The 26228-nt window shown below is 45.0% G+C and overlaps 2 protein-coding genes across 3 annotated transcripts in view; one reads left to right on the plus strand and one right to left on the minus strand.

Annotated features, from left to right (window-relative positions):
- On the minus strand, nucleotides 1–25428 carry LOC138772784 (germ cell-specific gene 1-like protein). Of its 2 annotated transcripts, XM_069953450.1 has the most exons (5): nucleotides 25059–25427; nucleotides 5998–6045; nucleotides 2935–3087; nucleotides 1742–1853; nucleotides 1–361 (listed from the first exon to the last, which is right to left on the minus strand). In XM_069953450.1, the coding sequence occupies exons 1-5, from the start codon at nucleotides 25354–25356 to the stop codon at nucleotides 67–69; spliced, it is 906 nt and encodes a 301-aa protein (XP_069809551.1). In that variant the 5' UTR covers nucleotides 25357–25427; the 3' UTR covers nucleotides 1–66. The 2 variants fall into 2 exon arrangements, with proteins under 2 accessions (XP_069809551.1, XP_069809552.1); XM_069953451.1 differs by lacking the exon at nucleotides 2935–3087 and having other exon boundaries at nucleotides 25059–25428.
- The window catches only part of GLP2R (glucagon like peptide 2 receptor), a 71455-nt gene continuing 70260 nt past the window's right edge, over nucleotides 25034–26228 (plus strand). The window contains exon 1 of the mRNA XM_069953448.1: nucleotides 25034–25321. The gene's annotated coding sequence lies outside the window, so the exon portion shown is untranslated. The remainder of the gene's footprint in view (nucleotides 25322–26228) is intronic.

Consider the following 26228-nt stretch of genomic DNA (forward strand, 5'->3'; position numbering starts at 1 on the left):
GCCTATTCAATGATTTTATTACAAAACGGTTATAATAATCACCAGACGTACCAAGCGAGGTATAAACTAGCAGTACTCGTCACAATGTGTGTACGGATAATGATTCAGATTCTCAAAGTTGGCGGTGTTGTGCGCCGATGCGGATAAATCCACGAAGGCCTCTCTGTTACCCTGCAGGGTATTTATATAGATATCCCACACCGGCTGCTGGGAGCAATCTTGTTCCTGCGCTTTCTGCTTGTTCTGTAGACTTCGCTCCAGGTTCCGTCTCCTCTGCTTGAATTCTAGGATGGTCTTTGTGTATCTATTGATGGTTGTCACCGAGGCCGCCATACAACACGTGAACGAGCCCCACGCCAAACTGCGGGAGAAAGCAACACATGCATTATATCACTTCACTAGCAATTATATATATGTACAGCTGGTATAACAGAAGCATCTTATATACAGTGATAATAGGCACGCTGGTATAACACGGGTATCTCCTGTATATAATTGTATATGTACAGCTGGTATAACCTGGGGATCTCCTGTATATAATTATATATGTACAGCTGGTATAACCTGGGTATCTCCTGTCTATAATTATATATGTACAGCTGGTATAACCTGGGTATCTCCTGTATATAATTATATATGTGCAGCTGGTATAAGCTGGGTATCTCCTGTATATAATTATATATGTACAGCTGGTATAACCTGGGGATCTCCTGTATATAGTGATATGGAACATGTTGGTATAACCTGGGGATCTCCTGTATATATGTATTGACTGGTATAACCTGGGCACCCCTATCTATCAATCCATCTATCTATCCATTCAGCTGGTATAACCTGGTCACCTCTCGTGTAATAATAAATATAAATTTATATATATATATATATATATATATATATATATATATATATATATATACACACACCACTCAGTGATTTTGCTGCTCTCTGTAGATGTTAATGTCCGTTCTCCGCAGTCTCTTTGCTGATTTTAGATCTTTTTCCCCTTTAATAGACATTTTTCTAATTTTAACATCGAAACCACTTCAAAAAGATGACGATAAAACGTGTAATGAGTTCTTATATCTTCTTTTTTCCTAAAACTGCTGAGTAATGGAATCTGCAGAGAACTTTCCGCTGGTGAACCATCCCTGAAGCTTCTGATCTCCGCACGTCCAGGGACCGCGCCGATAATTCGCTATAGACGAGCGAGTAATTTCCTGATAAGATATCTTGTCTAATTGTGGAAGGATGGAGACCGCTCAGGGCGAGAAGGATCATGTGACCCGCCCGCTCCACTTCCAGCTTCCATACCATGTAGTTTAATTTTCGAGTTTTGTCCCGAAACTCCTCAGAAGCAGATGAGATCAGGGCAGAGATTCGGGAATTGTTCTACCCTTTGGGGAACGGTCCAGTGGGGAAAGAGGCTTTGGACTACAGCCTTTACTGTTCATCTACCTGACCAGTGGTAGGGGGACAGGTCCATGTCCAATCACCCAGTCCACCAGGTCTATCTCATCGCCTTAAACTCCATGGTTTCCATTTTTTTCTTCAATGGAACCAATTGGGATACATCTTGTCCTTTTTAGTCGTATCAGCCCATAGCCAGAAGAAGCCCCCCGCCTACAGGGGGCATCAGCTGGTGTCAGGAAGAGGATAGGTCATCTAACGATGGTATGACTATGTATGGGGCTACAGTCTCAGTCTACAGTCCTGGTTACCTTCTCAAAAAGTTGAGCCTTACCAGTAGGACCAGCCATAGTCCCAGTTCTGGGGTCGCCAATCCTCTGGACCAAGATTGACCGTCATCTGGAACACTGTTGTGTACATCATGTGTGCGACCATTCCGAGCAACCCTGTAAAAATATACATCAGTATTATTATTAACCTCTCAAAATCATCCTGCAAAAAAGGTCAAAAACAACTGGGCTACCACTAGATGGCAGTAGTGCACCTCAAGAGCTTTTCTGTGGATATTGAAGATGTTTTTATTCGAGTTCTTTGACGTTGGCCAATGTCGACAGTCTAGTTGTTCTTCAAAAATACCCAAGTAGCAGAGGTCAGAGTAATACCTACGAGAGTGGAAAGAATGATTGCCCCTTTAAGCACCACATCTGGTGAATTGGGGGCAAAGTATCCTCTGCATGGTTGGTAGAGTCAATGTTTGGTGGTCTATAGATGGGGCAAGTGGTGCATCAGCCTCTGTGTAAATCATTGGGGTGGAGGTAAATGAGCCTCTAATATGGCAGCCAATATGGTGCCCAGTTCTTCTTCTTGTGACTTGTGCTTCAGACGGTAAATGAGTTGGGGTCTAACAGATGGAAGGACCATTCTTGAGAAGATCCCTAGACTGAGTGGAGAGAAAAAAAACTTTACATGTCCACCATAAAATGGCTATTGTTGTCACCAATGGGTGCAGACCCCTCTACGACCCCCCACCCAATACTGCGCCTAAGAAGGTTTTTTCGAGTGGCCTCTCCATGGGAGGCATAAAGGCAGCCAACAAGGAGACCACCACTGAGAGGGCTGATTTATGTGGTGGTGCCACCTCAGGCACTTTCTGCTCAGGGTATTGCGTCCGTCCCTCTTAGTCATCCCCACAACGCGGAGGATTTGTGGAGTGTAAATCCTCCGGTCCCGGACGTCAGCCATTATTTAGTGTGTAGACTGTGGCTCTTGTATTTTCCAAAAAGGAAGCCAAACTCTGGTCCTTGTGAAAACATCTCCATAAATCAGAAGGTTCCTCAGACTCCTTGTATTTCACACTGACTGGCGGCCATGTTGTTTCTCTTGGGAGTCCAGTCTCATAGATTTCCTAAAGCTCCTGGAAGGAACATACTGTACTGGATATGGCAGCAGCCCAGGAGACGGCATCTAACCGCACGTCCACCCACATTCAGGAATCATAAGAAACACTGAAATCTGAGGGCAACTCACCTGATAAAACCGTAAAAATGGCGGCAAAGGCGTTGAGCTTGAGACCGTCAATAACCGAGGTGTAATAACAAACTTCCACCGACATGAGGCTGACTCCTGTGAGGAGCAAAGTGATGTACAAGACCTCCGCCACAATGGAGAGCCACAAGACCCCTGCACAAGGACACAAGGAACACCATCACAGAGTGTATATCATGTGGTAGTCACAGCCCCGCCCCCTGTATGACATCACTGATATAATGACCTGTGATCAGACATGAGAGGCACGCACCTTATACTACAGCAACAGCCTAATCTATTACTGCTGACAACCAGCCCGTATATCATGTGTGAGAGGTAGTCACAGCTCCGCCCCCTGGATGACATCACTGATATAATGACATATGATCAGACATGAGATCCACACACCTTATATTACAGGAACAGCTATTCATCTATTACTGCTGACAACCAGCCCGTATATCATGTGTGAGAGGTAGTCACAGCCCCGCCCTCTGTATGACATCACTGATATAATATAATGATGTAATATGACATGAGATCCACACACCTTATACTACAGGAGCAGCTATTCATCTATTACTGCTGACAACCAGCTTGTAAATCATGTGTGAGAGGTAGTCACAGCCCCGCCCTCTGTATGACATCACTGATATAATGACATATGATCAGACATGAGATCCACACACCTTATACTACAGGAGCAGCTATTCATCTATTACTGCTGACAACCAGCTTGTAAATCATGTGTGAGAGGTAGTCACAGCCCCGCCCCCTGGATGACATCACTAATAAGATATAACAGTAATATAATGCAGTAACCGCTATTCATCTTCAGACCAGCAGGGGAAGCTCTGGTCTGGATATAAGTGAATGACATGCGGAGTTGCTCCCATGGGGATGCATTCAGTTCAGTTACAGGGCAGATTGTTCCTCCCTGCAGATGATTGCGCCTTTCCCAATATAAATGGTAATCCTGATGTAATCTCGCAGTGGACGCTTTCCAGGACAATAAACGTAACTCGCTGGAGGCCAGAGCGGCTGGTGCGCTGATTTCTGCCCGAACTCGGTTATTTTTCATTTCAGTTAATGGGAATTTCTGGTCAATAAAGATCAACCGAACGGATCTCATTACAGGACCCGAGCCGCCCAGTACTGCAAGGGAAGTCATACTGTGCATCAGCTAGAGAGGGTGATATCAGCAAAGGGAAGTTATACTGTGCATCAGCTAGGGAGGGTGATATCAGCAAAGGGAAGTTATACTGTGCATCAGCTAGGGAGGGTGATATCAGCAAAGGGAAGTGCTACTGTGCATGAGCTAGAGAGGGTGACATCAGCAAAGGGAAGCGCTACTGTGCATCAGCTAGAGAGGGTGACATCAGCAAAGGGAAGTTATACTGTGCATCAGCTAGAGAGGGTGACATCAGCAAAGGGAAGTGCTACTGTGCATGAGCTAGAGAGGGTGACATCAGCAAAGGGAAATTATACTGTGCATGAGCTAGAGAGGGTGACATCAACAAAGGGAAGTGCTACTGTGCATCAGCTAGAGAGGGTGACATCAGCAAAGGGAAGTGCTACTGTGCATCAGCTAGAGAGGGTGACATCAGCAAAGGGAAGTTATACTGTGCATCAGCTAGAGAGGGTGACATCAGCAAAGGGAAGTGCTACTGTGCATGAGCTAGAGAGGGTGACATCACCAAAGGGAAGCGCTACTGTGCATCAGCTAGAGAGGGTGACATCAGCAAAGGGAAGTTATACTGTGCATCAGCTAGGGAGGGTGATATCAGCAAAGGGAAGTGCTACCAGTAGTGGATTATAATAGGGGCGTTTTGGGCGGCAGCCCGGGGCCCTGAGCTCCTGGGGGGCCCATGACCACCCAAAAAGACTTATACTTTCAATGGTGTACTGTCTCCTGGCTACACTTCTGCCATGATTTGCAAAAAATCACTGTGTTTTTATGGCAATTTTGCACAAATCAGGACATCATGACATTATCTATCCTGTACTATGAACGCCAGGCTAGTGCTGCCATAGTTACAGTGGGGTGGGAGGCCCAGGCTTGGTGAACAGCCCGGGGCCTATGGTAAAGTTAATCCGCCCCTGAGTGCTACTGTGCATGAGCTAGAGAGGGTGATATCAGCAAAGGGAAATTATACTGTGCATGAGCTAGAGAGGGTGACATCAGCAAAGGGAAGTGCTACTGTGCATGAGCTAGAGAGGGTGACATCAGCAAAGGAAGTGCTACTGTGCATCACACACAGGCGGCCCCTCCATTACTCCTCCTGTCTCTGCCCGCACCATCTCCACACACAGGCAGACCCTCCATTACTCCTCCTGTCTCTGCCCGCACCATCTCCACACACAGGCAGACCCTCCATTACACCTCCTGTCTCTGCCCGCACCATCTCCACACACAGGCAGACCCTCCATTACACCTCCTGTCTCTGCCCGGACCATCTCCACACACAGGCGGCCCCTCCATTATACCTCCAGTCTCTGCCCGCACCATCTCCACACACAGGCAGACCCTCCCATTACACCTCCAGTCTCTGCCCGCACCATCTCCAGACACAGGCAGACACTCCATTACACCTCTTGTCTCTGCCCGCACCATCTCCACACACAGGCAGACCCTCCATTACTCCTCCTGTCTCTGCCCGCACCATCTCCACACACAGGCAGACCCTCCATTACACCTCCTGTCTCTGCCCGCACCATCTCCACACACAGGCGGCCCCTCCATTACACCACCTGTCTCTGCCCGCACCATCTCCAGATTTGGTGAGTGTATATTAATCTGTAGGTGCAGTCGGTATACGATGGTCTGGGGTCTCCAGGTTCAGGGGTTCCTCATCTGTTTGTTACTGGTTGGGCATTGCATGCTGAGGCAGGACCACTAGGTGGCAGCATATGATACGGAGAGGATGAGGAGATACGTTATGTATAGGAGACGAGATCAGCAATGTGCAGATAACTGATCGCTCATTCTTCATTTCTGAGACTTAACTGAGTTTATGAGACAAAAAACATTTACAAAATGGTCAGAAAAAATCTGAATCTCACCTCTGTCTGCAGGGGGCGTAAGGGTGATAAAACTGCGACATTTCTCACCTGGAAAACAGAAGACATAAAATAACTATAAGATAGATACATACACTATAGATAGGAGATAGATAGGAGATAGATAGATAGATAGATAGATAGAATGAATAATATATAGTAGCGGTTATGTTGGTAACTCTTGATCTGTTTGTCTTCCTGTCACTGACAGGCGGAGTAATGGATGGATTCCTGGTTATTATATAATGTGACAGTCACCTAATAACCTTGATACATGGAGGTGGAGGAGCACCGGCATAAATAACTCCCCCGCCCTCTCTTGATCCATCATGGAGAGCATTAGTGACACCTCTGTCCCCACAGACATCTGCTCTATCACAGCCCTCCATTGACCCCTGACCCCACTGCTGATTGAACCTGGGGCGGCAGTCTCCTTCCTGTCACTGATAATTCACCTAGACGTCCCTGGACTGGAGTCACTGATGGGGGTTTTATGTCAGATTAATGTAAAGACTAAATACACAGAGGAGACCTGCGCATGCGATGACCGATATATACAGGAAGAAGTATCGGCAGCCATAGAGAGCTACAAGTACGGCAGCCGCACACAGCGAGAAGTATGGCAGCCATAGAGAGGTACAAGTAAGGGAGAAGTATGGCAGCCATAGAGAGGTACAAGTACGGCAGCCGCATACAGCGAGAACTATGGCAGCCATAGAGGTGTACAAGTACGGCAACCGCACACAGGGAGAAGTATGGCAGCCATAGAGAGGTACAAGTACGGCAGCCGCACACAGGGAGAAGTATGGCAGCCATAGACCTGGTAGATCCATGTCTAGATGAATCTGTTCTTCATCAGTCCTCAGGCAGGTATACTGAGGTTTCAGGAGTCAGGTGACTTGTAAGAGGTTGTAGCGGTTGAGACAGGGCGGACTACCTGGAGGGGCACTGTCCAAGGCGTACTGCACTCTGATGCTGAGGGTCTTGACAACGTTGGTTAGGTTGGGTTGCAGTAACTTGAAGACAGAGAGAGGAAACCAGAATGTGATAGCTTTTAGGTGCCGACCTTGACAGGAGCACGGGGATCCTCAGCAAGAAAACGCAGCTTCTCCAACCCCTAGCTAGACTTGACTTGATATACTGCAGAACACAGGACTTGAGTGACGACTTGAGGCTGATGACCCTCTCAGCGTGGACAGGCTGGATCCCTCTGGTGGTAGTCGCACCTCTGGTGTTTTAGCAATCCATGCTTAGGCAGGCAGGACACAGGACACTGGATCATGAGCAGTACAGCAGCACAGACACAGGCAGTGGCCAGAGGGCAGGCCCCTGGAAGACGACGCTCTGGTTCTGGATACAGCTGGGCTTACATCTACAGGAACAACTGGAAGAGACAGCAGGACTAGACTGAAACTGTACTCTAATAGGACTAAATTCTTTAGGACTCCTCCAACCACCCCTTTATGCTACAGGGAGTGTGCTCCCATTGGTGGAAAGAGGCCTGTGGTAAATCAATATATAATTGGTTAGGAAAGATAATGAAACTTAGCTAAGGCCCTGATAGGCCTAAGAGAGGGGTCATTGTGTCTTAAAAGAACAGAAAGGCAAGGGTGAAAATAGATCCAGATCTCTGTGGAGAAACATGGCTGGTCAGATGGATCCAGATCTCTGTGGAGAAACATGGCCGGCCCAATGGATCCAGATCTCTGAGGAGAAACATGGCCGGTCAGATGGATCAAGATCTCTGTGGAGAAACATGGCCGGTCAGATGGATCCAAATATCTGTGGAAAAACATGGCCCATCAGATGGATCCAGATTAAGGATGGTCCGAACCTGCCGAGGTTCGGGTTCGCATGAACCCGAAAGCTCGGCATCAGATTCCCGCTGTCTGGCCGCTCCATGTAGCGGGTGGATACAGCGGCAGGACCGCCTGGAAAACTGGGATACAGCCTATGGCTACGGAGCCTACGGAGGAGGAAGACAGCGGGAATCATTGCCGAGAGTATGGGTTCGTAGGAACCAGAACCTCCGCAGGTTCGGACCATCCCTATCCAGATCTCTGTGGAGAAACATGGCCCATCAGATGGATCCAGATCTCTGTGGAGAAACATGGCCGGTCAGATGGATCCAGATCTCTGCGGAGAAACATGGCCGGTCAGATGGATCCAGATCTCTGCGGAGAAACATGGCCGGTCAGATGGATCCAGATCTCTGCGGAGAAACATGGCCGGTCAGATGGATCCAGATCTCTGCGGAGAAACATGGCCGGTCAGATGGATCCAGATCTCTGCGGAGAAACATGGCCGGTCAGATGGATCCAGATCTCTGCGGAGAAACATGGCCGGTTAGATGGATCCAGATCTCTGTGGAGAAACATGGCCGGTCAGATGGATCCAAATCTCTGTGGAGAAACATGGCCGGTCAGATGGATCCAAATCTCTGTGGAGAAACATGGCCGGTCAGATGGATCCAGATCTCTGTGGAGAAACATGGCCGGTCAGATGGATCCAGATCTCTGTGGAGAAACATGGCCGGTCAGATGGATCCAGATCTCTGTGGAGAAACATGGCTGGTCAGATGGATCCAGATCTCTGTGGAGAAACATGGCCGGCCCAATGGATCCAGATCTCTGAGGAGAAACATGGCCGGTCAGATGGATCAAGATCTCTGTGGAGAAACATGGCCGGTCAGATGGATCCAGATTAAGGATGGTCCGAACCTGCCGAGGTTCGGGTTCGCATGAACCCGAAAGCTCGGCATCAGATTCCCGCTGTCTGGCCGCTCCATGTAGCGGGTGGATACAGCGGCAGGACCGCCTGGAAAACTAGGATACAGCCTATGGCTACGGAGCCTACGGAGGAGGAAGACAGCGGGAATCATTGCCGAGAGTATGGGTTCGTAGGAACCAGAACCTCCGCAGGTTCGGACCATCCCTATCCAGATCTCTGTGGAGAAACATGGCCCATCAGATGGATCCAGATCTCTGTGGAGAAACATGGCCGGTCAGATGGATCCAGATCTCTGCGGAGAAACATGGCCGGTCAGATGGATCCAGATCTCTGCGGAGAAACATGGCCGGTCAGATGGATCCAGATCTCTGCGGAGAAACATGGCCGGTCAGATGGATCCAGATCTCTGCGGAGAAACATGGCCGGTCAGATGGATCCAGATCTCTGCGGAGAAACATGGCCGGTCAGATGGATCCAGATCTCTGCGGAGAAACATGGCCGGTTAGATGGATCCAGATCTCTGTGGAGAAACATGGCCGGTCAGATGGATCCAAATCTCTGTGGAGAAACATGGCCGGTCAGATGGATCCAAATCTCTGTGGAGAAACATGGCCGGTCAGATGGATCCAGATCTCTGTGGAGAAACATGGCCGGTCAGATGGATCCAGATCTCTGTGGAGAAACATGGCCGGTCAGATGGATCCAGATCTCTGTGGAGAAACATGGCTGGTCAGATGGATCCAGATCTCTGTGGAGAAACATGGCCGGCCCAATGGATCCAGATCTCTGAGGAGAAACATGGCCGGTCAGATGGATCAAGATCTCTGTGGAGAAACATGGCCGGTCAGATGGATCCAGATTAAGGATGGTCCGAACCTGCCGAGGTTCGGGTTCGCATGAACCCGAAAGCTCGGCATCAGATTCCCGCTGTCTGGCCGCTCCATGTAGCGGGTGGATACAGCGGCAGGACCGCCTGGAAAACTAGGATACAGCCTATGGCTACGGAGCCTACGGAGGAGGAAGACAGCGGGAATCATTGCCGAGAGTATGGGTTCGTAGGAACCAGAACCTCGGCAGGTTCGGACCATCCCTATCCAGATCTCTGTGGAGAAACATGGCCCATCAGATGGATCTAGAGCTTTGTGGGGAAACATGGCTGGTCTGATGGATCCAGATCTCTATGGCACAATGCTAATGGGGGGATTGGCCCAAGGAATATGAGCTTTCCTTATCTACCCTGATTCTCACATTCCCAACATCTCAGTTATATACACACCTCTGGCTGCCAAGAAGACACTGATACAGCCATGCTTTTCAGGACTCCTTAAGGTGGCATCCAACTTCTCCAGCCGCTGGGAGTTAAATGTCAAGTGTTCAGGTTTGAAGAACCGTGCTCAACACTAGTGGCCTGAACTATGAGAGGTGATCCTGTCCACATGGGCCTATATTTCATCACCTCGTCAGACCTATGCCACAATACATTTCTACAGTATTAAGGATTTCCAAAGCCCTACCAGATGGGGGCACTAACACAGGGGCATTCAGGGTATCATAAGGTGATTATAAGAGCAGTAAACCTATGGGAATTACCCAGAGTCCTGGGAGAAGCATGGCAGGTCAGCTATAGACCACCAACGATACTCATGCCCCCATATTCCTACCAGCCTCCAAGTAGATCATGTTGCCCCCACTTGGCCAGGTAGGTCCCCCTAAGGCCCCCCGCTCCAACAACAGGAGGAAATGGTTTGGACTCCGGCCCCCACTATAGCATGAGGTAAGGAGAGCCCCCTGGGTCCTCTTGTTGGCCATTTTCCTAGCCGCACCCGCCATACAGGTCAGAGTCTGATTCTCGTCCGTCTCGCAGATTCTTGCACTTGAGGTTCCGTAATTGAAATTTTCCGCCGTGAGGAATAATCTGTTGATGTGCAGGAAAACAATGGGGGTGTGAGTCCTGGGCGGCCGATCGGGTTATATTGGTCATCTATAATGCATGGCGGCCAGCAGAGGAGCCGGGTCTCTGAGGGTTACAGGGATTAGGGATGAGCACTAGACAATTACTCTGCCGCTATAATAGGAGCACTGGGAATGGGAAATGCAAAGACGACGTTATAATAGCTCGGCCCATTATAGCCCTCAGCTCAATAGCCGCATATATTAAAAACCTGCAGCGGGGGCCGACCGCTCTCTGGACAAGCTGCAGATTATACATCCGGCTGTACTGGGGAGGAGACCATGGGGGTTGTAGTTCTGATAGTAAAACCATTACACATAATCCCTTTACTTTACTGACACCGGAATACTGCTGACCAGATCCTGGGGCCCGAGCTACTACATCAGGGACGTGTTACACTAATAAGGACAAGACTAAACCAGCAGCACAGAGGATGTCAGGAGAGGAGTGTGCTGATCTTATAGGGGAGGTCACAGAGTGAGAGTTACATAGAGGAAGGAGCAGGGTCCCTGCAGCACAGAGGATGTCAGGAGAGGAGTGTGCTGATCTTATAGGGGAGGTCACAGGGAGAGAGTTAGTGTAAGGATCAGGGTCCCCAGAAAGCAGCACAGAGGGTTTCAGGACAGTTTAGCTCATGTTGATAAGTTCTGGGGTTTGGAGGAAGATATAAGCAGGAGCCGTCTGCCAGCTGTAGGTACATACAGATCTTGGATGTCTATCGTCTCAGCTGCCGCTCCGTCCACCTCGCAGTGAGAGCTGCGCGTCTACATGAGGCGGCTTTGGCACCGGATTCTGCTTTTTTATCCAAAACCTGCTGGCTCTGCAGAGTCCGGAAATTTCCTAGGGATCCGGCTCAATTACATCTAATGATCTGTTTGTTGTTTCCTTTCTTAAAGGGCCAGTGCTCTAAAATTAATAGGACAGAAGACACCTCTAAGGTACCATGTTACCATTGGGTACAGAATCTGCGGTGAGGAACAGGAAAACAATAGGGATTAATCCCCGGGCAGCCGAGCAGCCGCTCCTCAGAACTACAGAAAAAGACTTCACATAATAAGATCAGATCTCGAGAGAGAAATCCCTGGAAATAGGATCAGGATAACTCCCAGCCTCCGCACCCCGGCCTCATTCATTATTCTTCTATTCATTCACTAGAGAAGAGAGAAGATCAAAGGATTTGTGTAGGGGACGAAGACCGAGAGCGAAGATCGTGTAACCCCCGCTGCACCGCCACCTCCAGCCATCCCTCCAGATCACCAGGGGCCAATCACTGCTCCAGGGAGGACAGGGTTAAGTCTGGTGTAGTTGTTATGGAGACTGGAGATGGATGGTAATAAGGAATCAGTCAACATATAGGAGTATAATGTATACAGGGGGATGAGCCCACCAGTACCTGCTCTACCCATATCCCTATATACAGGAGATCCCCAGGTTATACCAGCTGTACAAATATATTATATACAGGAGATCCCCAGGTTATACCAGCTGTACAAATATATTATATACAGGAGATCCCCAGGTTATACCAGCTGTACATATATAATTATATATACAGGAGATCCCCAGGTTATACCAGCTGTACAAATATATTATATACAGGAGATCCCCAGGTTATACCAGCTGTACAAATATATTATATACAGGAGATCCCCAGGTTATACCAGCTGTACATATATAATTATATACAGGAGATCCCCAGGTTATACCAGCTGTACATACATATATATAATTATATACAGGAGATCCCCAGGTTATACCAGCTGTACATATATATAATTATATACAGGAGATCCCCAGGTTATACCAGCTGTACATATATAATTATATACCCAGGTTATACCAGCTGTACCTATAGAATTATATACAGGAGATACCCAGGTTATACCAGCTGTACATATATAATTATATACAGGAGATACCCAGGTTATACCAGCTGTACCTATAGAATTATATACAGGAGATACCCAGGTTATACCAGCTGTACATATATAATTATATACAGGAGATACCCAGGTTATACCAGCTGTACATATATAATTATATACAGGAGATCCCCAGGTTATACCAGCTGTACATACATATATATAATTATATACAGGAGATCCCCAGGTTATACCAGCTGTACATATATATAATTATATACAGGAGATCCCCAGGTTATACCAGCTGTACATATATAATTATATACCCAGGTTATACCAGCTGTACCTATAGAATTATATACAGGAGATACCCAGGTTATACCAGCTGTACATATACAATTATAAACCCAGATTATACCAGCTGTACATATATATAATTATATACGGGAGATCCCCAGGTTATACCAGCTGTACATATATAATTATATACGGGAGATCCCCAGGTTATACCAGCTGTACATATATAATTATAGACAGGACATCCCCAGGTTATACCAGCTGTACATATATAATTTTATACTGGAGATACCCAGGTTATACCAGCTGTACATATATAATTATATACAGGAGATACCCAGGTTATAGCAGCTGTACATATATAATTATATACAGAAGATACCCGTGTTATACCAGCTGTACATATATAAATATATACAGGAGATACCCAGGTTATACCAGCTGTACATATATAATTATATACAGGAGATACCCAGGTTATAGCAGCTTTACATATATAATTATATATACGGGAGATACCCGGGTTATACCAGCTGTACATATATAATTATATACAGGAGATATTACTTAGTTATTGATGTCATTGATTCTTTACGTACTATTATGAGAAGATAACTATGATGAAGATGATGAGGAGGATGATGAGAGTGATGATCCATGGAGATGTGTGATGTCCTCGCCCCCTAGAGCTGTGCTCTCCATCCTGTCAGCAGCGGCCACATGTGATCTGTAATGACATATTATATGGCAGCCTCCAGCTCTCCTCTGATGGATATCTATATATGTATCTCTATAATAGAGCCGACCCAGGAGAGGAGGAGGAGAGACCCTGGAGGAAGAGGAAGAAGAAGGGGCTGCTGGAGAGCTGCGAGACTGAGAGGAAGGGGTCCTGTATCATCAACTATCCTGACTGCAATCCATTCAGAAATAGACTCTCCTTACAAGTATCTAATCCCACCATGTGTGATACAGTCTGAGATGTTGTATCTAATCCTACCATGTGTCATACAGTCTGAGATGCTGTATCTAATCCTACCATGTGTCATACAGTCTGAGATGTTGTATCTAATCCTACCATGTATCATACAGTCCACTTAGATGTTGTATCTAATCCTACCATGTGTCATACAGTCTGAGATGCTGTATCTAATCCTACCATGTGTGATACAGTCTGAAATGTTGTATCTAATCCCACCATGTGGGATACAGTCTGAGATGTTGTATCTAATCCCACCATGTGGGATACAGTCTGAGATGCTGTATCTAATCCTACCATGTGTCATACAGTCCACTGAGATGCTGTATCTAATCCTACCATGTTTGATACAGTCTGAGATGTTGTATCTAATCCTACCATGTATCATACAGTCCACTGAGATGCTGTATCTAATCCCACCATGTGTGATACAGTCTGAGATGTTGTATCTAATCCCACCATGTTTCATACAGTCCACTGAGATGCTGTATCTAATCCTACTATGTGATACAGTCTGCTGAGCTGCCTAAGGTTACAGATGAGCACTATGTGGGAGGGGAGTTCGCTGGGTATCGCTCACGTTTTACCTTCACGTCTCTAGTAGACGGAGCTGCACATTTAGTGATGAAGAGGAGACAAATAATCTGGGTATTAACTGCGGCACAAAGACAATAATAACCGGAAATCTACAAAACCAATAGTAATAAAGGAGGAAAGCCGCGAGCTGCAGAAACTGATGAGAGTCAGGAAAGGCGAGGGAAAGCCGCAAATCCACCGGGAACATTGTAATTACCAGAGACACAGAAGAGACAAAGTAGTCTGCCCTTCTATTATACTCTATATACTAGCGGGAGGCGACTATAACACATCAACCAACAGACTGTATGTATAATACTGCCCCCATATACCAAACTATAACCACTATAATACTGTCCGCATATACCTAAATATAACTACTATAATACTGCCTCCTATATACAGGAATATCACTACTATAATACTGCCCCCATATACCAAGATATAACCACTATAATACTGCCCCCCATATACCAAAATATAACCACTATAATACTGCCCCCATATACCAAACTATAACCACTATAATACTGCCCCCATATACCAAACTATAACCACTATAATACTGCCCCCATATACCAAACTATAACCACTATAATACTGCCCCCATATACCAAACTATAACCACTATAATACTGCCCCCCATATACCAAACTATAACCACTATAATACTGCCCCCCATATACCAAACTATAACCACTATAATACTGCCCCCCATATACCAAACTATAACCACTATAATACTGCCCCCCATATACCAAACTATAACCACTATAATACTGCCCCCATATACCAAAATATAACCACTATAATACTGCCCCCATATACCAAAATATAACTACTATAATACTGCCCCCATATACCAAAACTATAACCACTATAATACTGCCCCCCATATACCAAACTATAACCACTATAATACTGTTCGCATATACCTAAATATAACTACTATAATACTGCCTCCTATATACAGGAATATAACTACTATACTACTATATACTACTAGTGTGGACTTAGTGTAGGGACCCATGTGTATCAGATACCTACACGAGGTACATGGGGCAGTGTGGCTTGATCAATTCACATACAGAATTCTGATGTTTTTTATGCAGCCGAGAGGTACTAGTATCAGCCATAGGTGTGAGGTGCAGCACTCTTTTTCTTCCCTGAACCGTATTTTGTTTCTCTCTTTTCTCCGTGTTTTGCACTCCTCCTGGTGAGACCCACATGACCGCAATTAGCAGGAGACACCTGAGTGCTCATGGTTTTAATCCCTCCTGTCTGTCCCATTCTATCTGTGATAGCTATGGTGAGTGCAATACCTTATCCAGACTTGTGCTGTTTGGGGGCAGCTTCCTCCGCCGGTGGTGCTGGCTGGGTTTTGGTGTGGCATTTTTGGGACTGGTCCTGTGGCATGGGGGTCGCAGGGCCGTTCCATGGCCTCCCTTCCCTGACTGTGCACGCCTGCGGGGGTGGTGGTCACTGACCGGCACAGTGTGGACTTAGTGTAGGGACCCATGTGTATCAGATACCTGCATGAGGTACATGGGGCAGTGTGGCTTGATCAATTCACATACAGAATTCTGATGTTTTTTATGCAGCCGAGAGGTACTAGTATCAGCCATAGGTGTGAGGTGCAGCACTCTTTTTCTTCCCTGAACCATAACTACTATAATACTGCTCCTATATACAAGAATATAACTACTATAATACTGTTCCTATATACAGGAATATAACTACTTTAATACTGCTCCTATATACAAGAATATACCTACAATAATACTGCTCCTATGTACAGGAATATAACTACTATAATACTGTTCCCTATATACAAGAATATAACTACTATAATACTGCTCCTATATACAAGAATATAACTATAATAATACTGCTCCTATATACAAGAATATAACTACTATAATACTGCTCCTATATACAGGAATATAACTACTATAATACTGTTCCCTATATACAAGAATATAACTACTATAATACTGCTCCTATATACAGGAATATAACTACTATAATACTGCTCCCTATATATACAAGAATATAACTACTATAATACTGCCCCCTATATACAAGAATATAACTACTATAATACACGAACTGGAGAGAAAGGAACGGCTGCACATCCCATCTATGGCTGATACTAATGCCGCTAGGCCTATATTAAAAATCAACACCAGAGTGTCTGTATATGAATTGATCAAGCCATATTGCCCCGTGTACCACCGTGCAGGTCCTCTGGTCCACACGGGTCCCTACGCTAACTCCACACCGTGTCGGTCATAACTACTATAATACTGCCCTCTATATACAAGAATATAACTACTATAATCTCAAAAGGCAGATAGCAGTCGGCACCACAAACGTACAGCAGTAGTCAGGACAAAGGTGAGATAATAAATCCACCGGGGTGCTCCGTATAGAGAAAGACAAATGCAATAGCAAATGGAAAAAAACAGATCCGGGCACTCACCGGCAAGGTAGGATTTCTTTATTCAGGCACTATGTTGAGCGGGGAAGGGAGGACAGGTGGAGGTGCGGGCGCACGCTACCCCAGGACAGCTGTTTCACGGCTGATTGCCGCTTCCTCAAGCTTAGGGTATTAGGTAATACCCTAAGCTTGAGGAAGCGGCAATCAGCCGTGAAACAGCTGTCCTGGGGTAGCGTGCGCCCGCACCTCCACCTGTCCTCCCTTCCCCGCTCAACATAGTGCCTGAATAAAGAAATCCTACCTTGCCGGTGAGTGCCCGGATCTGTTTTTTTCCATTTGCTATAACTACTATAATACTGCTCCTATATACAATAATATAACTACTATAATACTGCTCCTATATACAAGAATATAACTACTATAATACTGCTCCTATATACAGGAATATAACTACTATAATACTGCTCCTATATACAAGAATATAACTACTATAATGTATGTGGAGAGTGAGAGACCTCAGCACTGCCGATGGATATATCGAACAACCAGTAATATGTGGCACGGATCTAGGCAGTAGGAGTGACCCCCTGAAAACAAAGGTAGCCTTGGCGGTGGTGCACGGATACTGACAATAGTAAAATACAGTCCAAAAAGCAAGAAAAAGTATTCAGCACTCACCGATGACTGTGAATCAGGCTTGTTTCTTTATTTCACATAAATGTGCAGGCAGGGGGGAGGAGGGTGCGTGGCGTGTCTCAAATGGCGACGGCCGTTTCTGGCCTCTCGGGCCTGTCGTCTAGCCAGGAGCATGCGCCGTGTAACAAAGGGGAGTGTTAAGTAGACACAGGTAACACACGTGATCAGTGGTATTTAAAAAAGATATCTAGACAATAAAACGTTACAAAAATACTGTCAGATCATTTCGCTCGTTCAGGCCGAGTGGGCCTGTGGCCTCCAGACTCGCAATCCATAAAGACTCTCTTCTCAGGAGTGTCTGGTGCTGGTCTATGCCGTGAGCTTTGAGATTAACCCTCTCTAGACCTAAAAACTTCAACACCCTGGTGTCGCCCCCGTGCTCCTTGCGGATGTGATCTATCAGGCGCGGTACCCCTTTGCCTGTACGTACGGAGTATGCATGCTCCTTATATCTATTCCAGAGGGGCCGCTTAGTCTTGCCTATATAAAATCTTTTGCACGGGCAAACCAGGGCATATACCGTGTATGTGGTTCTGCAGGTAATAAAATCTTTGATAAAACAATCTTTACCCCCTAAATGAATGTATGCCGTACTAAGCATCTGCGGACAGTAATTACATTGTCCACATTTATGATTGCCTTCCGGGAGAGATGCATTGAGCCAGTGCGTTTTTTGCTTGATGGCATGGTCTGAATTGTTACTGAGCGCATCCCCTATCGTTCTATTTTTTCTATGCGTAATACACGGTTTACGACTAGCTATTGTACTCAGATCAGGATCATTTTCTAAAAGGAACCAATGGCGATTAATGGCTTGTCTAATAACATCGTTGAGTGGTGAATTTTGGAATATAAACATGAACCTTTTCTCTGAGGTTGTTTTATTGTTTTGGGTTGTAGGATTTAAGAGTCTAGTCCTGTCTTGACTGGCAGCCCGATTATAGGCATTCTGTATTATACCCCTAGGGTACCCCCTGTGTGTAAGTCTCTTCTCCAGATCGCCAGCCTGGGCCCTAAAACTATCATCATAGTTATTAACCCTCCGCAGGCGCAACATTTGCCCATACGGTATTGCTTTTTTAACAACAGTGGGGTGAGAGCTGGCGAAGTGGAGAAGGGAGTTACACGCAGTGGGTTTTCTATACACAGAGGTTTTAATACCATCTTCTACCACTTCAACGAGTACATCTAAAAACTCAAGTGTGGGGCCCCCAAATTTATATGTGAAGAACATATTTCTATTGTTCTGACAATTAAGGTAGTCCACAAAGCCACAGAAGCTATCGTAGGAGCCCCCCCATGCAACAAAAATGTCATCGACATACCGATGGTACCCCTTGATGCATGTAATAAAGGGGTTTTGGGATACATATACCAAGTCATGCTCAAGTTTTGCCAAGAACAGGTTGGCATACGTACAGGAGACCGGCGTGCCCATGGCAGTGCCGATCTCCTGTCGATGCCACCTGCCCTCGAACTGAAATACATTGTTTCTCAAAATAAAGAGAAGGGCCTCTCTGACAAAATTACGCAGGACAATAGGGTTACCACCACGTTCCAGAAACCAATCCACAGCCTCCACACCCGCATCGTGAGGGATGCGGGTGTAGAGGCTCTCTACGTCTATAGAGGTAAGGGCCATGCCCGCCTCCCAATGGATGTCATTTATGACTCTCAGAAATTCCCCTGAATCCTTAACATACGAGGGAGTGTGTTCGAGGATGGGTCTGAGGATCCAATCTACGTATTGGGATAATCCCTCTGTCACAGAGTTAATGGCCGAGACAATAGGGCGCCCAGGTGGCTTCTCCAAGGATTTATGGATTTTAGGGAGAAAGTACCACCTGGGCGCCCTAGGGGAGTCGGGCATAAGTCTTTCTGCCGTTTTTTTATCAAGGGCTCCTGCAGCTACATGCTTATTAAGTAGTGATCTGAGGTCCTCTTTAATTTTATTCATAGGATCCTTAGTCAGGATAGAATATGTTTCTCTATCATTAAGCTGCCTCTGCGCTTCCGTTGTATAGTAGGTTTTAGACATGATTACTGCGGCTCCCCCTTTATCTGCCCTGCTGACCACCAGGTCAGGTCTAGATTTAAGCCAGTTGAGGGCGCGGCTTTCTCTCAGTGTGAGGTTCCTTGTAGGCTGAGGATATGTCAGAGCTTTCACGTCCCGGGTCACTAACTTATGAAAAAGATCCAGGGCACTACCTGGTGTGACCTGGGGCGTAAAAGTCGATTGTTTGCCACCTCTAAAACCCTCCTGTTGAGTATTGTGTGGGGTATTGGAAGGGGTTGGATTGTGCATCATGAACTGAAGGCAAGCAATTTCTTGCTCATTACTGCCTTCTGGTGGTATAAACCCAAGTGGTCCGATAGAACCTCTAGCTACCGGAACTTTTTGCTGCGAATGAAATTTATTAATGGCAAAATGTTTAGTCAGGTTGATCTTCCTGATAGCCTTGAATAGGTCAATATCAAATTCCGAGGCCGAAAAGTTCTCTGTGAGACCATAACTACTATAATACTGCTCCTATATACAAGAATATAACTACTATAATACTGTCCCCTATATACAAGAATATAACTACTATAATACTGCTCCTATATACAAGAATATAACTACTATAATACTGTCCCCTATATACAAGAATATAACTACTATAATACTGTCCCCTATATACAAGAATATAACTACTATAATACTGCTCCTATATACAAAAATATAACTACTATAATACTGCTCCTATATACAAGAATATAACTACTATAATACTGCTCCTATATACAAAAATATAACTACTATAATACTGCTCCTATATACAAAAATATAACTACTATAATACTGCCCCTATATACAAGAATATAACTACTATAATACTGCTCCTATATACAAAAATATAACTACTATAATACTGCCTCCTATATACAAGAATATAACTACTATAATACTGCTCCTTTATACAGGAATATAACTACTATAATACTGCTCCTATATACAAGAATATAACTACTATAATACTGCTCCTATATACAAGAATATAACTACTATAATACCGCTCCTATATACAAGAATATAACTACTATAATACTGTCCCCTATACAAGAATATAACTACTATAATACTGCCTCCTATATACAGGAATATAACTACTATAATACTGTCCCCTATACAAGAATATAACTACTATAATACTGTTATTGTGGAGCCGGTGAGGTATTTGCACAGTGTGGCGGTGATTCGGCGGTGTACCCTCTTCCTCTATTACACTATGAGGGTCGGGCTCTCGGCCAGCACTGTAGCGGTTGTTACTTTCGTAGCTAATAGGGATTTTAAGGGAAAATCAATGTCATCACTTTGTGTAATGTAATGGGAGGAGCTCAGGAGGGGACTCCTTATATCGGTATAATAGAGAGTGGACAGTGTGGCGGTGCGGTCACTCCACTCACATCCAGAGCTGCTGACATGATGTATAGGAGAACACGCTCCATCACACCAGGCACCGGCTTCCATTGCTGCAGTCCTGATGATTACTGGAGATCCCCTCGGGGGTGGACGGGGGTCACATGGGCTCTGACCGCTCTGCGGGGCCCCGTACACGTCCATAGATGATTCATTGCACAGACACAGCAGAGCTGAGTTAGTCATATATTGCTGAGCTAGTGTAAGCAGAAGTAGCTAGAGACCTGAACACGCCATGTATAGCAGAGCTGAGTCTGTCTCTGGTCAGATGTTGTAGTGATGCCACTGACTATGTCAGATGTAGCAGATATAAGTCTGCGCATTGTCATATTAAGCAGTAATGTAGCAGTACTGAGTGTGCGGGGTGTAGCACAGCATGTAGTAGTGCCAGGGTGTCCTGATAGATGTTAGAAATGAATGTATGAGATGTACTAGTGACGAGTGTGCGCAGGCTGTCACATGTAGTAGAGACGTGTGAGATGTAGCAGAGCTGAGTCTATGAGATGTGGTAGAGTGGAGTTGTATTTGTTGTCCAGATGTAGCAGAGTTGCATGTAGCAGATGTAGCTGTGCTGAGCGGAGACGTTGCAGTGATGAGTTTGTCCTGTCAGACGTAGTGATGTGAGACACAGCAGAATTGAGTGTATGAAATATAGCAGTGCCGAGTGTGTAAGATATAGCAGAGCCGAGCGTGTGAGCAGATCTGTATCGGTGCTATGAGATGTTGTAAGTGAGCTGAGCGTATAAGATGCAGCAGTGCTGAGAATGTTCTGGAGATACGGCAGTATTACATGTGTCACATCTGTATTGGTGATGTAGCAGTAATGAGTGTGTTCTGTCAGACATCGCAGAGATACATCAGCTCTAGCAGTAGAGTCTATGTGATGTAGTAGAGGTGAGTGTGTAGTCTGTTGTAGTGGAGCTGAGTGTATAAAATGCAGCAACGCTGAGTGTGTTCTGTCAGATGTAGCAGCGATGATGTTGTTGTGGGCTCAGTGTATAGGATGTAGCAGCGATGATGTTGTTGTGGGCTCAGTGTATAGGATGTAGCAGCGATGATGTTGTTGTGGGCTCAGTGTATAGGATGTAGCAGCGATGATGTTGTTGTGGGCTCAGTGTATAGGATGTAGCAGCGATGATGTTGTTGTGGGCTCAGTGTATAGGATGTAGCAGCGATGATGTTGTTGTGGGCTCAGTGTATAGGATGTAGCAGCGATGATGTTGTTGTGGGCTCAGTGTATAGGATGTAGCAGCGATGATGTTGTTGTGGGCTCAGTGTATAGGATGTAGCAGCGATGATGTTGTTGTGGGCTCAGTGTATAGGATGTAGCAGCGATGATGTTGTTGTGGGCTCAGTGTATAGGATGTAGCAGCGATGATGTTGTTGTGGGCTCAGTGTATAGGATGTAGCAGCGATGATGTTGTGAGCTCAGTGTGTGAGATATAGCAGTGCAGAGTGTGTTTTGTCAGATGTAGTAGAGCTGAGTGTATAAGATGTAGTGGGGATAAGCGTGTTCTGTGTGATGTATTCGGGCTGTCAGGAGATGAGAGTATGAGATGTAGCAGTGCTGAGTGAGTTTTGCCAGATGTAGTAGAGCTGTCAGTAGAAGTGGAGCGGAGTATATTAGATGTAGTAGTGCTGAGTGAGTTGTCGGATGTAGTAGAGCTGTCAGTAGTGGGGGAGCTGAGCATATTAGATGTAGCAGAGCTGAGTGAGTTGCCAGATGTAGCAGTGATGTCAGTAGTAGCAGTGCTGAGTATATTAGATGTAGCAGAGCTAAGTATATTAGATGTTGTAGTTCTGAGTGAGTTGCTGGATGTAGTAGAGCTGTCAGTAGTGGGGGAGCTAAGTATATTAGATGTAGCAGTGCTGCATGAGTTGTAGTAAGGCTTTCAGTAGAGGAGGAGCTGAGTATATTAGATGTAGCAGAGCTGAGTATATTAGATGTAGCAGAGCTGCGTGAGTTGCTGGATGTAGTAGAGCTGTCAGCAGTAGCAGGGATAAATATGTCCTGTCAGATGCAGCAGAGCTGAGTATATTACATGTCCTGTCAGTAGTAACAGAGCTGAGTATATTACATGTAGCAGAGCTGAGTATATCACATGTCTATCAGATGTAGCAGAGCTGAGTATATCACATGTCTATCAGATGTAGCAGAGCTGAGTATATCACTTGTCTATCAGATGTAGCAGAGCTGAGTATATCACTTGTCTATCAGATGTAGCAGAGCTGAGTATATCACTTGTCTATCAGATGTAGCAGAGCTGAGTATATCACGTGTCTATCAGATGTAGCAGAGCTGAGTATATCACGTGTCTATCAGATGTAGCAGAGCTGAGTATATCACGTGTCTATCAGATGTAGCAGAGCTGAGTATATTACATGTAGCAGAGCTGAGTATATCACGTGTCTATCAGATGTAGCAGAGGTGAGTATATCACGTGTCTATCAGATGTAGCAGAGCTGAGTATATTACATGTAGCAGAGCTGAGTATATTACATGTATATCAGATGTAGCAGAGTTGAGTATATCACGTGTCCTGTCAGATGCAGCAGAGCTGAGTATATTACATGTCCTGTCAGTAGTAACAGAGCTGAGTATACTATATGTAGCAGATCTGAGTTTATTACATGTAGCAGATCTGAGTTTATTACATGTAGCAGAGCTGAGTATATTACATGTATATCAGATGTAACAGAGCTGAGTATATTACATGTAGCAGAGCTGAGTATATTACATGTATATGTGTCCTGTCAGATGTAGCAGAGCTGAGTATATTACATGAAGCAGAGCGGAGTATATTACATGTATATCAGATGTAGCAGAGCTGAGTATATTACATGTATATCAGATGTAGCAGAGCTGAGTATATTACATGTAGCAGAGCTGAGTATATTACATGTATATGTGTCCTGTCAGATGTAGCAGAGCTGAGTATATTACATGAAGCAGAGCGGAGTATATTACATGTATATCAGATGTAGCAGAGCTGAGTATATTACATGTATATCAGATGTAGCAGAGCTGAGTATATTACATGTAGCAGAGCTGAGTATATTACATGTATATGTGTCCTTTCAGATGTAGCAGAGCCGAGTATATCACGTGTCTATGAGATGCAGCAGAGCCGAGTATATCACGTGTCTATGAGATGCAGCAGAGCCGAGTATATCACGTGTCTATGAGATGCAGCAGAGCCGAGTATATCACGTGTCTATGAGATGCAGCAGAGCCGAGTATATCACGTGTCTATGAGATGCAGCAGAGCCGAGTATATCACGTGTCTATGAGATGCAGCAGAGCCGAGTATATCACGTGTCTATGAGATGTAGCAGAGCCGAGTATATCACGTGTCTATGAGATGCAGCAGAGCCGAGTATATCACGTGTCTATGAGATGTAGCAGAGCTGAGTATATCACGTGTCTATGAGATGTAGCAGTGCTGAGTATATAAGATGTAGCAGAGCTAAGTATATTAGATGTTGTAGTTCTGAGTGAGTTGCTGGATGTAGTAGAGCTGTCAGTAGTGGGGGAGCTAAGTATATTAGATGTAGCAGTGCTGCATGAGTTGTAGTAAGGCTTTCAGTAGAGGAGGAGCTGAGTATATTAGATGTAGCAGAGCTGAGTATATTAGATGTAGCAGAGCTGCGTGAGTTGCTGGATGTAGTAGAGCTGTCAGCAGTAGCAGGGATAAATATGTCCTGTCAGATGCAGCAGAGCTGAGTATATTACATGTCCTGTCAGTAGTAACAGAGCTGAGTATATTACATGCAGCAGATCTGAGTATATTACATGTCCTGTCAGTAGTAACAGAGCTGAGTATATTACATGTATATATGTCCTTTCAGATGCAGCAGAGCTGAGTATATTACATGTCCTGTCAGTAGTAACAGAGCTGAGTATATTACATGCAGCAGATCTGAGTATATTACATGTCCTGTCAGTAGTAACAGAGCTGAGTATATTACATGTAGCAGAGCTGAGTATATTATATGTCTATGAGATGCAGCAGAGCCGAGTATATCACGTGTCTATGAGATGCAGCAGAGCCGAGTTGGCAGCCGGTCGCACTCACCGTCCCCGCTGACCTTCTCCTCGCAGGAGAACCAGATGCCGGCGTGGAAGTGGCGCTCGATGAACTTGTCGTCTCCGGTCTCCCAGGTGTAGTGCAGGGCGCCGGAGCTGCCGTTGCTGTCGGAGCTGTTGTAGCGGATGCAGGTGGCCGGCCGCTCGGGGGCGCTGCCCGTACAGAACGGTTTGGGCACCTTGCGGACCCCCTGACACCAGTAGCTGCTGCAGAAAGCGGTGACCGAGAAGAGCAGAGACAGCGAGCTGAGGGTGAGGGCGATACTGGCTCTCCGCCGCCGCTCCATCCCCGCCCGGCACTGAGCACAGCGGCTGCTGCCTGCCGGCGGGGGAGCGAGGAGAGGGGCGGGGCGGAAGGCGGGGCCAACCCCAATGGGCGCACCTGTCACCTGTCACCCCCTATCCCGGGCTGGGAGTCAGGAACTCTCATATCATCCAGGGTGTTATTGTGTCTTATTACATGTATATTATGTATAGTATATTGTATGTATATTATGTATAGTATATTGTGTGTATATTATGTATAGTATATTGTGTGTGTATATGTATATATTGTGCATATAGTATATGTATATTATTGTATTTTATTACATGTATATTGTATGTACATTGTGTATAGTATATTATATCTATGGTATATTACATGTATAGTATATTGTATGTACATTATGTATAGTATATTATATGTATGGTTTATTACATGTATAATGTGTATAGTATATTCTATGTATATTATGTATACTATATATATATATATTGTGCGTATAGTATATGTATCTTATGTGTATGGTGTATTACATGTATAGAATATTATATGAATATTATGTATCTTATTATGTGTATATTATGTATAGTATAGTATGTGTATAGTATTATGTATATTGTGTATAGTATAGTGTATTATATGTATAGTCTATGGATATTATGCATAGTATATTATATGTATATTGTGTATAGTATATATGTATAATATATGTATATTATGTATAGTATAGTATATGGATATTATTATATGTATATTATAAATAGTACAATGTATAGTATATTATATGTATATTATTGTATCTTATTATATGTATATTATGTATACATTACATGTATATTGTGTGTGGTATATTATATGTATATTGTGTATAGTATATTATATGTATATTATGTA

The sequence above is a fragment of the Dendropsophus ebraccatus genome, chromosome 14 (assembly GCF_027789765.1).
Source record: "Dendropsophus ebraccatus isolate aDenEbr1 chromosome 14, aDenEbr1.pat, whole genome shotgun sequence".
NCBI classification, from domain to species: Eukaryota; Metazoa; Chordata; class Amphibia; order Anura; family Hylidae; genus Dendropsophus; species Dendropsophus ebraccatus.